The 15,660-nt window shown below is 35.8% G+C and overlaps 1 protein-coding gene across 1 annotated transcript in view; it reads right to left on the reverse strand.

Annotated features, from left to right (window-relative positions):
* RELN (reelin) overlaps positions 1-15,660 on the reverse strand; it is a 288,596-nt gene that overhangs the window by 139,332 nt on the left and 133,604 nt on the right. The window contains 3 exon segments of the mRNA XM_081799707.1: positions 7,629-7,865; positions 12,698-12,859; positions 13,529-13,762. Coding sequence (XP_081655833.1) covers positions 7,629-7,865; positions 12,698-12,859; positions 13,529-13,762 — 633 coding nt within the window.

The following is a 15,660-nucleotide window of genomic DNA, read 5'->3' on the forward strand; positions in this document are numbered from 1 at the left end:
TCTATCACCCAGCCACCCCATCCCTCCCCTCCCCACCACTCCAGCAACCCTCAGTTTCCTGAGATTAAGAATTCCTCCTATCAGTGAGATATTATGCCGAGCGAAATAAGTCAATCAGAGAAAGACATGTATCATATGTATCATAAGTTTGTGCCTTTTGACCACCTTCACCCACTTCACCCACTCCCTAACCCCCACCTCTAGCAACTACCAATCTGTTCTCTGTATCCATGAGTTTGTTTTTTTCCAAGGTCAATCCAAGTTATTGTGAATGGTAGGATTTCCTTCTTTTTTATGGTTGAAAACATTCTATTGTACATATATGACACATTTTCTTTATCCATTCATCCATGGATGGACACTTAAGTTATTTCCACATCTTGGCTACTGTAAATAATGCTGCCATGAACATGAGAATACATGTAACTTTCCAAGATAATGACTTCATTTCCTTCATATATATTCTCAGGAGTGGAATTACTGGATCATATGGTAGTTCTATTTTTAATTTTTTGAAGAACCTCCATACTGTTTTTCATAGTGGCTGTGCCAATTTACATTCCCACCAACAGTGCACGAGGGTTCTCATTTCTCCACATCCTCACCAATACTTGTTATTTTTTGTCTTTTTTGATAACAGCCATTCTAACAGGTGTGGGGTAATAGCTCATTGTAGTTTGCATTTGCATTTCTCTGATGATTAGTAATGTTGTGCACCTTTTCATACCTGTTGACCATTTGCATATATTCCTTGGAAAAGTATCTACTTACATCCTCTGCCTATTTTTAACCAGATTATGTGTTTGTTTGTTTGTTTGTTTTTGCCATTGAGTGGTATGTGTTCTGTTCTTTGTAGATCTATGTGTCTGTTTTCATGCTAATACCATACTGTTTTGATTACTATATATTTGTAAGGTAGTTTGAAACCAGGAAATGTAATGCTTCCAGCTTTGTTCTTCCTTCTCATGAGTGCTTTGGCTATACTGCTCAGATTGCTTTTGGGGTCTTTTGTGGTTCCATAAAAATTTTAGGATTGTTTGTTCTATTTCTGTGAAAAATGCCTTTGGAATTTCAATTGGGATTGCATTAAATCTGTAGATTGCTTTGAATAGCAACTAAATGGGCATTTAAACATTAATCCTTCTAATCCATGAACATAGAGTATCTTTGTATTTGTGTCTTTTTTTAAAAGGTTTTATTTATTTATTTGAGAGAGAGAGCACAGGCAGGGAGGAGAGGGAGAATTAGGCTCCCCACTGAGCAGGGAGCCCTACACGGGGCTCGATCCCAGGACCCTTGAGATCATGACCTGAGCTGAAGGTAGACGCTTAACCGACTGAGCCACCCAGGCACCCCTTTGTTTGTGTCTTCTACAATTTATTTCATCATTGTCTTATTGATTTCAATGTACAGGTCTTTCACTTCCTTGGTTAAATTTGTTCATACGTATTTTATTCTTTTGACGTAATTGTCAATGGGATCGTTTTCTTAACTTCTTTTTCTGGTAGTTCATTGTTAGTGTATAAACATTTGGGGTTTTTTTCTATATTGATTTTGTATCCTGCATTGTTACTGAATTTGTTCACCAGTTCTTAGAGTTTATTGGTGAAGTCTTTAAAGTTTTCTGTATATATCATGTCACCTGTAAATAGAGACAATTTTACTTTTTCCTTTCTGATTTAGAGCATTTTATTTCTTTTTCTTGCTTAATTGTTCCCACTAGGACTTCTAGTACTATGGTCGATGAAAGTGGGGTGGGCATCCTTGTCTGGTTACTGATATTAGAGGAAAAGTTTCAGCTTCTCACCATTAAGTATGATATTAGCTGTGGGCTTTTCATATATGACCTTTATGATGTTGTGGTATATTCCATATATACCCAATTTGTTGAGAGTTTTTATCATAAATCCCTGTTGAATTTTGCCAAATGCTTTTTCTGTATCTATTGAGATGATCATATGATTTTTATCCTTAATTTTGTTTGTGGTATATCACACTGATTGATTTGCACATGTGGAACCAACCTTGAATCCCTGGAATAAATCCCACATAATCATGGTGTACGATCCTTTTAATGTATTGTTGAATTCAGTTTGCTAATATTGTGTTGAGGATTTAGTTTTGGTAGGTTGTATGTTTCCAGGAATTTATCCATTTCTTCTGGGTTATCTATATTTGTTGGTGTATAATTGTTCATAGTTCTCTTACAATCCTTTGTATTTCTGTGGTATCAGGTGTAACTTCTCCTCTTTCCTTTCTGATTTTATTTGTTTGAGTCCCTTTTTTTGGTGAGTCTAGCTAAAGGTTTGCCTATTTTGTTTATTCCAAAAAACCACTCTTAAGGGGGTGCCTGGGTGGCTCAGTCGGTTAACTCTGGCTCAGTCAGTTAAATGTCTGCCTTCGGCTCAGGTCATGATCCCTGGACCCTGAGACTGAGCCCCGCATTGGGCTCCCTGCTCAGCAGGGAGTCTGCTTGTCCCTCTCCTTCTGCCCCTCCTCCCACTCATGCTCTAATAAAGAAAGAAAATCTTTAAAAAAAACCCACTCTTACTTCCATTGGTTGACTTTTCTACTTTTTAATCTCTATTTCATTTATTTCTGCTCTGATCTTTGTTATTTCCTTCATTCTTCTAACTTTGGACTTAGTTTTTCCTTTTTATCTACTTCTTTGAAGTGTAAGTTAGGGTGTTTACTTGAGATCTTTCCTGTTTCTTAATGTAGGCACTTATTGTTATGAAACTTCTTTTTGCTGCATCCCATACATTTTGGTATGCTCTAATTCCATTTTCATTTGTCACAGATATATTTTTATTTTTCTTTTGATTTTCTTGACCCATTGATTGTTTAATCTCCACATTTATGAATTTTCTAATTTTCTCCTTGTAATTGATTTCTAAAGTCATACCATTGTGGTAGAAAGAGTTGCTTGATATGATTTCAGTCTTCTTAAAAATTTTAAGACCTGTTTTGTGTCCTAGCCTATGATCTATTCTGAAGAATATTTTGTGTGTGCTTGATAAGAATATGTATTCTTTGGGGGCGCCTGAGTGGCTCAGTTGGTTGGGCGACCGCCTTCGGCTCAGGTCATGATCCTGGAATCCCTGGATCGAGTCCCGCATCGGGCTCCCTGCTTGGTGGGGAGTCTGCTTCTCCCTCTGGCCCTCCTCCCTCTCATGTGCTCTCTCTCAAAAAAAAAAAAAAATCATAAAAAAAAAAGAATATGTATTCTTTGCATGGGATGGAATGTCCTTTTGTAAATATCTGTTAAGTCCATCTAGTCTAATGGGACCTTGAAGTTCAATGTTTTCTTATTGATATTCTGTCTGGATGCTCTATCCATTATTGAAAGTGCGTTACTGAAGTCCTCTATTATTATTGCATTGTTGTCTATTTCTTCCTTTAGGTCTGTTAATATTTGCTTTATATACTTAGGTCCTCCTCTGCTGGGCACATACATATCTACCAGTGTTATATCCACTTGTTGGATTGACCCCTTTATCATTATATAATGACCTTCTTTGTCTCTTATTATGGTTTTCCCCCTAAAGTGTATTTTGTCTGATATAAGCTTAGTTAACCCTGCTTTCTTTTGGCTTCCATCTGTATGGAATATCTTTTCCATCCTTTCATTTTCAGTCTGTATGTGGTCTTAAAGCTAAACTGAGTCTCTTGTAGGCCGCATATAGTTGGGTCTTATTTTTTTATTCATTCAGCCAGTCAATGTCATTTGATTGGAGGATTTAGTCCATTTACATTTAAGGTGATGATTGATAGGTATGGGCTAACTATTGCCATTTTGTTAATTGTTTTTTGGCTGTTTTTAATTCATTTGTTTGTTTTTTCTCTTGCTCTTTTCCTTTGTGATTTGGTAATTTTCTGTAGTGGTATGCTTAGATTCCTTTCTCTTTATCTTTTGTGTATTTACTATAGATTTTTGCTTTGTCGGTACCATAGGCTTATATAAAATCTTATATTTGTAACAGTCTATTTGAAGCTGATAAGTTTGAATGCGTACTATAAAGCTCCACATTTTTACTCCCTCTACCCACATTTTGTTTTTGATGTTACAATTTATATCTTTTTATCTTGTGTATCCATTAACAAATTATTGTAATTATAGTGATTTTTACTACTTTTGTCTTTTAATTGTCACACTAAGTTTATAAGTGATTTAGTTACCATCATTACAACATTGGAGTATTCTGAATTTAACCATATACCTACCTTTGCCAGTGAGGTTTATACTTTCAAATGTTTTTCTGTTACTAGTTAGTGCCCTTTTGTTTCAGCTGTCAAAGCTTCCTTTAACATTTTTGTAAGGTCCACCTAGCAGTGTTGAACTCCTTCAGCTTTTTCTTTTCTTTTTTAAAGTAGGCTCCCCACCTAACATGGGGCTCGAACTCATGACTCTGAAATCAAGAGTCTCATGCTCTACTGACTGAACCAGATGGGCACCCTGAACTCCTTCAGCTTTTGCTTGTCTGGAAAACTCCTTCTCTCTGCTACTAAAACGAAAAGCCAATTCTAATATGCTATAACAACCATCCCTCACAGCTGTATACGATTTGAAACCAGAATTTTATATATATGACAACAATGTCCTTATCACCTGTATACTTTGCTAGTCTATTAGATAAGATAGACGAATGTCAATGTCCTTTGGTATTATCACTAACAGTATTAGTCAGATAATCTTTAACAAACCTCAATTAAAATTATTCCCTTAGTGATCTTAAAATATATGGAGGAAGTTTTAAAGACTATTTTTAGAACAGAAAGCAGATAGCGGTTCTGATATCAGATACTGTGCATGGAAGGAAGGAAAGTCCTACAAATAATTAACAGCAATTCATTTCTCTGTGGAAAAAAAGTGCTCTATGATGACACACTGTAAAGTGATTTATAGCATATTGACTCTAATTCTTCTAATGAAAAAGCAATTGTCCAAGTTCTCCCTGGAGAACACTCAGCAACAACAATCCATGCACATGGAAAGTCATGAGTTAGAAAACGAGAACCAAATGAACTCACAGCTGGGAAAAGCCAACAATAATTAATTTAACACCAGCCATTTGTAGAGAACATGTATACATTTCAAAATTTCCCTTGAGAGGAGCAAGGTCATTGAAGGGCAGAGGCTACATACTTCAACATGTTCAAAGAATGTTTACTTAATAAGATAATATGCTCCAAAGGTTTTACATAAAAAAAAAAATAACAACTCATCTTGGACTAGGAGGTTAGGATAAATAGTTGGTAATACCATCACTTGAATTTCAATATTGTAACAAGTGTTTCTGAAAAACATTGCCAAAGTGAGTTCTCGTTGAACTTGAACAATATATTCCTCAACAGCAGCAGAGAGACAACAGTGTCATTAAAAGGGGCTTTATTCTGACTCATTGGCTAAGAAAATGGAACAGTTTGAGATCTTCCATGTTGCTTCATTTTATGAGCGGCGAGAATTTTTCATGTCCTTATTAAAGTAGTTAATGTATTTCTCTAGTCTCATTATCACTGCCAGAATATACGCTGTTGTTTCATAACCAAGACAACTCCTTTTCGTTTCAGAGAAGATCAGAAAGTCAAATCTGATTGCTCACATGTGGTTGTTAATAAAACTCCCATGGGGCTGCTTAAGGTGCCCATGGGGATTGTACAATTATTTATATTTTCTTATGGTTTTCTATAATTACTGTGATTGTATTTTCACAAAGTAAATGTATCTCCACCAATTAAAGCAGTGGTGGGTTAAGAATATTCATCAGACTCGTGTGAAAGGATATTGTTCTTAGGGTTTTGATCAAAGCACAGAAATTAAACTGCTGTTATCATGCATTCAACCCAAGTGTTAAATTAAAATGCTCAGCAACTTTGGAGTCTATTTGAGCAGATGTTAACTATTTATGAAAATAAACATGATACAGGACTTGCATTCATGATATGACTCACTGTTGCATTAAAAGTGCTGGGAAAAAAACCTACTACACAAATCACGGGGGATATGGTTTATGGTATATGACTGATTTGAATTACTGTTAATTCAGGTCAATTTAAATTTTCAAAAGCATATAATTCTAATAAATCTCATTTTGCTTCTTTGCTTCTTCTTACTTCACCTCACCCCCTTTGTCTTTTTTGAAGTCTCAAGGACTAAGAAAGAATGTTCATAAAAACAAGCATCTGAGGCTATCAAATAAAAAACACACAATATAACCTTTCACACTTTCCCATATAGAAATCTCATTCTATCTAGTTCAACAGTGCTTGCAGCAAAAGTGACCAGCTGTACTTCCATTCCATTAGCTGTTTGTTTGACGCTAGAATGTTAGCCTGCTGTGTGTGAGATGTGATGTCCATGTACGATTCCCATCAAAGGTAATTTTCTGTGCAATGGTGTGTAAAATTTACCTCTAATTATGATAAGGTCACTGATGGGTCATTTATGATATGTTCTCTGGAGACAACTGTGGTGAATAGCTTTCGCTGACATTCGTCTGGAGAAATTAAATTGGTCTGACCATGACTCCATAGAAAGTAAAACTCCCTTAGAAAATTATTCCTCAATCATGTTTAAAGCCCTAGAGGAACCGAGAGAGGGGCAGTATGCACACTGGTGAAGGCTGCGGGTTTTGGAATGAGGCAGACCTGAGTTTTAATCTAGAGTCACTGGGCCTAGAAGCCCTACGTGGTCTGGCCTTTGCACAATTCTTGGCTTCTATTCCTGACATTTGCTCCCTCCCTCCCCGGGCTTCCTGGTTCTTGACTATGCCACAGTCAGTCTCACTTCTGGAGTTTTTGCACTGCAAATTTTCCTGTGGTTGGAATGTTCTTCTTTCAGATCTTCATGTGGCTGGAATTTCCTTTTTCTCCTACATTCTAATCAGTGGAATGTATCATATCCACCAACTGAACTCCCTGAACATAGCCTCCTCCTTCTCCCTACCTTAAGTAGCCACCTTTTGATGCCAGTTAATCACTGAACATGATTCTACTGAGGTTCTTAAAGTCCTAATCATGGTCTTAAATTATTTATTTACTGTTTATTATATTTATTTACTGTTTAATGTATAACAAAGCTTGCATTTGACCATAAATCTAAGATGGAAAGGTATCTTGACTAGGATATTCCATAATCTTGAAACCCCAACAACATTAACTATATGGTTTTGTGGTCCAATACTGCTTGATAAGATGGATTTAAAAGGAGATCTTAGTCAGTAAGTTAGGGATGAAAAAATTTCCTGGACTGTATGTAAGACAGCATGAAAAGAGAACTAGTTATGACAAATTATTAAAATAGTCATTAGAGTGATTTCACATTTCACCGTGATCGTGGTGGGCCTCTACGAAAGGACTATGTGTTAGTCACTTTAGTTATTAACACTTTTGGAAGAGGGTTTTTATATGTAACAGTGGGTTATATTTATTTAAATCTATCAGTATTTTGCTTTCAGTCCTCCTTCCCAAGATATCTTACTTGTAGACATAATAATGACTTTTGAAATGGTTCGTATTCAGTAAATATTTGTCAGCAAATGAATAAGTGCTGGATGGACTAGAAGATCATTCTTGTGTTCCAATCCTCAATGCAAATTATAACAACAAGAGAGATGAGGGATTCTTACCAAAGTGTCCAGTCGTGGCCACAGTATGGCTGAACATTTCCAAGGTAGAATCCCAGAGATTGAGTGACCTCCACAAGATTGGTAAAGTCAAGGCTAATGCTGTTGAAAAGGACAGATGTCATGATAATCTCATCAATGGCCCATACGTCTTCTCCCTGGGAAGAATGATATGGTTGCCACCATCTGAACTGAATTCCAAACTGTCTTGCATCATCTGGTAACTCTACAGAGATTATTCTAAAGGAAAAAAAATAAAAGTAAACATTCCGATTACTTTGATATCTTAAAGTACAAACATTCACAAAAGAATATTTTTCTCCTGTGGTACAGCATTTAAAAAAATAGTTCTCCCACTATTATAAACGTTCTTTTGAGATTTCCAATTTCTTGTCTGACTCCAAGTCCTCTAAACACATCCAAAATATGACTGCTTTCAGGAAAGCTAACTCAATAAAACACAGTTGTCAAAGTGGCAGGATTTGTCCCTTCGTCTGAAAAAGGATCGTGGGCACCTTTTTACACATATTACAGTTTGAGGCTGGTTGGAACTGTGGCACTTCCTAATTCCCATGAGCTTAGCAGTGTTTGAGGTGACTTGCTGTGTCATGGTGGCTATGACAACAAACCTGTATGTGACAAATGGGGAAGAAAATTAAGAATAATACCTAATTTCCAGGTGCAATTACTGCACACAGCAGCAGGAGACCTACATTAATTGCCACTGCAACATCTGCCTGAAAGCTCCATAAATCACCGTACCATGCTGCTCACATCCATACACAAGGTGAGATATGAAGCAAATGCCAAATGGAACATTTGTCTCCATCAATGCACACTTAAATGCCAGGAGAGGTGTTCGGAGCAAACACACACCAAAGGGACTGAGTCTTTTTCCCAGCAAGCAAAGGAAAGCTCCCTAAGACAGGTGACTAGTTGGATAATTTAGAAACAAATTATTAAAAAAAAAAAAAGAAATTATTTAAAAACTTCAATGTCGGGGCGCCTGGGTGGCTCAGTGATTAAGCGTTAGCCTTCGGCTCAGGTCATGATCCCAGGGTTCTGGGATCGAGCCCCGCGTCGGTCTCCCTGCTCCGCGGGAAGCCTGCTTCTCCCTCTCCCACTCCCCCTGCTTGTGTTCCTTCTCTCGCTGTGTCTCTCTCTGTCAAATAAATAAATAAAATCTTAAAAAAAACAAGAAACATTCTGGGGCGCCTGGGTGGCTCAGTCGTTGAGCGTCTGCCTTCGGCTCAGGTCGTGGTCCGGGACCCTGGGATCGAGCCCCGCACTGGGCTCCCTGCTCTGCAGGGAGACCTGCTTCTCCCTCTCCCACTCCCCCTGCTTGTGTTCCTGCTCTCGCTGTCTCTCTCTCTGTCAAATAAATAAATAAAATCTTAAAAAAATAAAAAATAAATAAAAACTTCAATGTCTAAGGCTGGATTTAATTAGAAATTAGATTGATTTTCATATTTGTATTACGTTTATTCTTAGTTATTGCATAAAAAATGTCAAGTCACATTTTGGAAATGTAATTTTTTATATACTTAGAGTTATTAAAAAATGATATCTATTTTCTCTTTACATAATTTGTATATGGAAATATGGGATAGAATAACATGATTTTCATCACTATTAATTATACAAACTACCAGTAAAAAACTGGTAGAATTTTTTGCAATGTGAGAAAACACACTTTTTAAATAATGAAAAATCAATATTCAAATACAGAAATACAAATTTTAAAACACTGCTTGAATTAAAATAACATTTATGGTTTTTACTTTTAAATATTTATGGTTTTAAATACTTTAAATCTGTTAATTTTTTTACCAATGTGAAATATTAGAAGAGTAAAATTTAGTTAAATTGAGTATTTTAGTAATTTTCACTTTAATTTCTAAGTATTAAATAATCAAATAAGTATATTTATTTGTATTAATGTATCAAATATGTAAAGAAATAAAATAATTAAACTATATTTAAACTGGCTCAATAATGAAAACATTATGCATCAATTTAATAATTTAATTTGACCATTATGTTACTGGAAAATTATAATTTTCCTTTATATTAATAATTTTAGAAGCAGTTACTATTCTCTCTGATGAAAATAAAGATAATTTAAAAATAACACCTGAAAAGTAGAATTTATGTATATATATATATACATACACACACACACACGTGTGTGTGTGGTAATAGTAATTGAAATGACCAATATTTTCCTTGGCAGAGACATTAAGACTGTGGGTCTGTAATCAGACTCTTGGGTTGAAGTCCCCACTCTGACTGATTAACTAGTAGTTAATAAGTTCTATTAGCTAGTAGTTAATAGTAACTAGTAGGTAATAAGTTTGCAGCTGCAGGGAAGGTACTCGACTTCTATGTGGCTCGCCATCTTCATCAGTGAAGTTGGGATAATATCCTTATGGCAAAGTCAGAGACATTTTTTGGTTTTTCACTATTGTGTCTTAGTACCTAGAATAGTATCTGGCATACAACAAAAACTCAACAAATTTTTGCTGCATAAATGAAGTACATATTGTCCATATACCCCAACAGAAATTTGAATACTGAGGCACAGAAAGGTCAAATATTCTCCCTAATGTTAAGCAGCTTTCAGGTGACAATGCCCAGAGCTGGGTCTAGGCAGGATGGTTGTAGGGCCCGTGCTCTTGATATTTACTTCATATCTGAGTGGGGTGGGAATGTCTGCTTCCACTACTCTGTGCATACTGCAGTGGCTGATCAGAATAGCTATGGAACCATTTGATCCGAACATTCCTAGAGCCCAAGGACTTGGGTCAACTTTCTGTTATCAATCTTCCTTTTGGGGCAGAGACTAAGCTCAGACACGTCTTGTCATCACATAATCAAAGCAAAACTAAAATAAAAATTGGCTTTATAATAATTTTAGAATAAGAAACAAGCCCTATAATTAAGAAAAATGTAGAATAATTTTAGTTTCAGCAGTGATATAAGGTTTTACATTAAAAATACCAATTAGTTCTTGACATTCTAGTCAGTGTGAATTAAAAGATCAACTTAGATAAATGTACAGGCTTTACATTTTATAAATAGCCAACAGATAGAGTTCCTTTATTTACTAAGTGACTCACAGGCAAACAAATTATTAGAAATCGGCTAGGAGTAATAGTGATTAGCTAACTAGCATATCTAATTTATGGATCATACCTCATTTTCGAACAGCCAAGGCCGAAAGGGACAATATGGAATTGACAGCAATTACAGGCAGCAGTTTATACTGAAGAAAATACAGCAAATGGCTAAAGGCATCAAGATATATTTAACTCTCCTATGAAGGACTTACATGGTTTGTGTTATTTATCGTAAAAAATGTAATTTAGAATCTAGAATATATCAAATTCTACTTCTGCCATGTCACCTTTTATTAATATTTGTAAGAAAGAGGGAGATGGAGGAAGAGTCTCATGGAGAGATGTACATGCATGAAAAATAAAAGTGTTCTTAATACCTCTACCATGTTCTCTTTTTAAAAATATCTCCACTCGATCTTAATCTTTCAAGCAATGCACATACGTAGTGCTGAAAAGCCATGTTGATTCTTAGAAGAAAAATGTTGCTGTCAAATGGCAGGCAAGATTAAATGCACCTTTGCCATAGCACATTAAATGTGTAATTATTTTTCATATCAACAAAGATTAATTAAATTTCATGATAAAGATTGATTATTGAATTTTGGAGCTGTCCATCCTTGTTAGAAAAAATCATGTTTTAGGCCAACTTGACTTAGGACAGTGATATTTTCTTCATGCTCTCATCATTATTATTATCATCTTGATTCTCATTTAATTCTCTTTTAATATTTACTGGAGAGTCTATGAAATGTTTCTTTGGTATTCATGTGGGTCTACTGAGTGAGAAAGTTGAGCTTCGCCTTTCATTTACCTTTATAGGGAAAATACTCAACACATTTGATGTGTTCTTAAAATTTTATAATGTAAATAATTGTAATTCATAATTTGTTAACTATTATCTCTGTTACATGCTACTCTATTTTCTATGAAAATAAAAGTTCTCATTTACTTACAAACACCTAAATGTGGCGACTGCTGTCGGCAACATTTTTAAGAATATAAAATCTATGATCAGTGCCCCTGTCTTTTTGCATTGGTGCCAGTGCAAACCTCAGAGCCCAAAGCCCTCACTTGCTTTCATATTTCCCCATGATCAAAATGTACTTCCAAAAAGGCACATGGTGGTAGTTCTTTACTAACTGTGAATGTAGCCACAATGTCACCTCTTCTAAAGGTATTTTAATTTTCTCATTCTCCTCTTCTGCAACTTTTAAAAGACTTTCAGTGAGCAGGTCAATAGTGTTCCAGAAGAGGCGAGGGCCCTCTGGACATCTCTGAAATTGTACCACAATGGTGATTACTACTCTGATGACATCACAGGATGGCTCTGCTTGAAGCCAAACTTAAATCTCACAATCGCAACTATAGGTTATGAAATGGATAAGCTAAAGAAAAGCAGAAGAGGCCTGAAGAAAGACTTTAAGTAAATCCTCACACTCCATTTTTGCCAGGGACTCTATACCTGCTAGAAAAACTTACCTATACTCCTTACTTAATCATATTACATGCAAATTTTAAATACATACTGGTTATCAGATTTTATGAATTATTGTCCCATGTAATTTATTATAACATATTATAATATATCGATAACAATTACTTGTTAACAGCATTTATAATTTAGTACCATATCAAAATCATATACAATAGGCTGCAGTAGAGTTGAATAAGGATAACAGTGTTAACTATTTTTTTCTTTCCTGGGCATCAAAATATTTCCCTTAGATATACATTTCAAAATATGAGAATAAATTTCCTCAAATTATCAGAAATCAGTAGGACTAATGAAATAGAAGAATGTGACTTGCTAGTTTTTTTATTGCAAGACACATCAATCTTTGTCCTCATCATCTCTCAGTGGAAAAACATCTTGAATCTTATACCAGTTGAATGATGATTTCCCCAGGAAGGAGATATCACTCTAACCATTTTTCCAAATGCTTTCCAACGTACCTGGGCTCATGATAGTTGAGATATGAATAGTGCTCCAAGAGTTTCCAAGTTATCCCATTATCATACGAATAATGCAACAAAACTCCTTCACCAGGCTGGTCGGGGGCTCTGCATGTGCTCAGAACAGACTTGCTCCCCAGCCTCAATGTGAACTGGAGAAACCTAGACATGAATTGTCTGTAATTAGTGTGTGCATAAACATTTTTAATCATAATGCTCATTTTGGCTTTTAAAGAATTCCAAGCAAATTTAAATGAACTACTCAAAAGCTGCATGTTTCCACTCATCTCCCTTTTATAAAATGTAAGTAATTTCACTGTGAGATGTATGAATATGTGTAGAAGATGAGGTCAATGCATGTTTATATGCAGATATATCCATACAAATATAAGTGTATGTTTATACATACTTGTATACTATGTACTTGTGTACATACACTTAAAGTGCCAATCATTCCTTTACTGCATTATTTATTAGGCACTGGGGGAAGAGAAGATGTAGAGTAAATCTAATCAGCCTCTGCAAGCTGTCAAATAAAACTACATAAATAATTAACTAGCCCTTGGCTTAAGAACACAGTTTTGATGCTAACATTTCATATGTTTAAAAACCTAGTCAGTCATTAAGTATCTTAAAGTCATCAGTAGGCCTTTTAATTTATTAAAAACTAGGGCAAATTAACCCTGTATAAACTAACTGTAAGCTCCCTCTCGGTTAAAGATTGAAAGATGTACATATCAGCAAAAAAGGGAGAAAACTGGAGAATAAAGGGATCTAAATTCAATCATTAGCATCTGGTTTCGGTATGTATTCCACCCTGCCTTAACTCACCTGGATTGTGAGCTGTCAAGGAAAGAGGTAATTAGCTGACGCCTCCCATCTTTGTTGAAAACCAGGGCCTTACCACTGGCCAAGACACCACAACCAAAGCTGACTTCAGCACCACGGATAGAGTAAAAGTTATGGTAAGAGGAGAGCCTGGAACTGCCAAAGCTTTCAGAAATAAACATTGGGAATGTCTGGGATGCCATCTCACAAGCTGGGCCAGAAAATCCAGGGTCACACCTGAAAGAGATACCATAAAATAAAACTTTAAGCTGTTGGTCCTTTCAGAGATCCCTGAATCTAATTCAGGGAGGAGGAAGTCCAGGGGCCAGGATTTGATTGAATGGTAAGCGAGGCTCAGTAGTCTTTGGAAAACAATGAATCTGAAGACTTGATAAGGGTGATTGACTACAAATATTCCAGAAAAATATAGTCTTTGCACAGCCTTGCTATAAAAAGCTTGTGATTAAAACAATAATTCAGCACTCATCTTTAACCAATGTCAGCGATTTGTCTGCATCTAACATTGTGCACATTTCCAATTTAAAATCTTTGTAAAAGGTGTATTATCATGTATATACTTTTATTCTCAATTATGTTCATTAAATTGGTAAAAGAAAGATCAATAAAATACTTCCAGAGACATCTGGAATAAATTTCCTCTAAGAACAAATGTAAAAATACACATTATGTTTGTGATAGAAATTATTTGAAATATTTGGAAAAGACTGGAAAATAAATCTATCTTTATTTCAAACTTAGATTGACACTATAAAGGGAATGTGAACACCTTGTCCTTAGCCGAACTGTGCTGCTCACAGTGGAATCCCAAATTAGTAGTGCTTCACGAAAAAGAAAAACAAAACAGAACAAACCCCACACAACAACTTGCCTCCTGCTGTATTTATATTAGAAAACTCACTGAAGGTAACTCCATAGGTGAACATCAGAAACTTCTTATATTTTAAGGCATTTACTCATCAGGAATTAGTTTTAAATTCTTTTTTTCTTTTCTTTTTTTTTTACTGCACTATTTCTTTTTCACTATCTATACAATGTCACCCTTTATAAAATTAAATTGTGCCGTTTTGGGGTGGGGTGAGGGGGTTCTCATCTAAGCATTCAAAACCTCCTAAAATCTGAAACCAGCATTTTAGAAAGCCATGAAGTACCAATGAAGCGATATTATGACATAATTCTGAAAAATACTTCTTTAGCACTAGTGCTGAAACTGGGACCTATGCTGGCCTAACAGAGAGGGTCCACGGAGTGGATGAACAAATGTCAAATTGTATGTGTATTGGATATTATGGGGGAGAAGAGTTATAGTCATTATCATATTATCAAGGAAGTTAGACCCTAAAATGCCGAGAACTGCTGCAGCGTGAAGTCTGAAGGTTGTTCAGCATTAGGGATGGGAGTGGGAAAGAAAACCAGTATTTATGGAGCATGTGAATAAGCCTCAAACAGTATACTTCTTTCACATGTTATCTCACCGACTTAGTGAATAGCCAAGTAGTTTCCAAAAAGGATAAAAACTTAGCTAAGGAGGACACATTTTGACACTAGAAAACTGAATGCGGTTTTCCATGGCCACAAATTGGAATCAGTGTTCCCCAACAAGGCATGCATTTCAGGGCAAATGCATTTCTGTGTCTTTTAAATGTATCTTCTTAGGACCAGTGATTGGGAGACATTAGTGATCATTTAGAGATGACTCACATTGGAGTCAGTTCCCATTTAATGGTTTTCAAAGTATACTTTTAATGAAAAGTTATATAATTGGGAAAAAATGCTGATCAAGATTCCATTCATATACTTAAAAATACATTTGCAGCCTTTGTTTTGCAGTGGAACAGTAGGGTAACCCAGTTGGGAGATTCCAGGAATGGCATGAGGCTCTCCTGACTCCAAAAATATCCCCTATTGGTTCATCTCCCCAACCTTAAATGTGGCATTATGGTCACCTTGTATGTCAGGATAAAAGGCCCCAGTGTTAAGCTATGTGGATGACACCCATGTAGGAAGGTTTCTAACGCTTTCTGTCCTTCTCACTAGTACCTCTAACAGGGATGGGCTTATTAGGATAAAGAGTTGTCCGTTTAGAAACCCAGGCCTGGGGATTATACACAGGCAAG

Source organism: Leptonychotes weddellii, chromosome 12 (assembly GCF_054177405.1).
Source record: "Leptonychotes weddellii isolate Sample4059 chromosome 12, ASM5417740v2, whole genome shotgun sequence".
Lineage (NCBI taxonomy): Eukaryota > Metazoa > Chordata > Mammalia > Carnivora > Phocidae > Leptonychotes > Leptonychotes weddellii.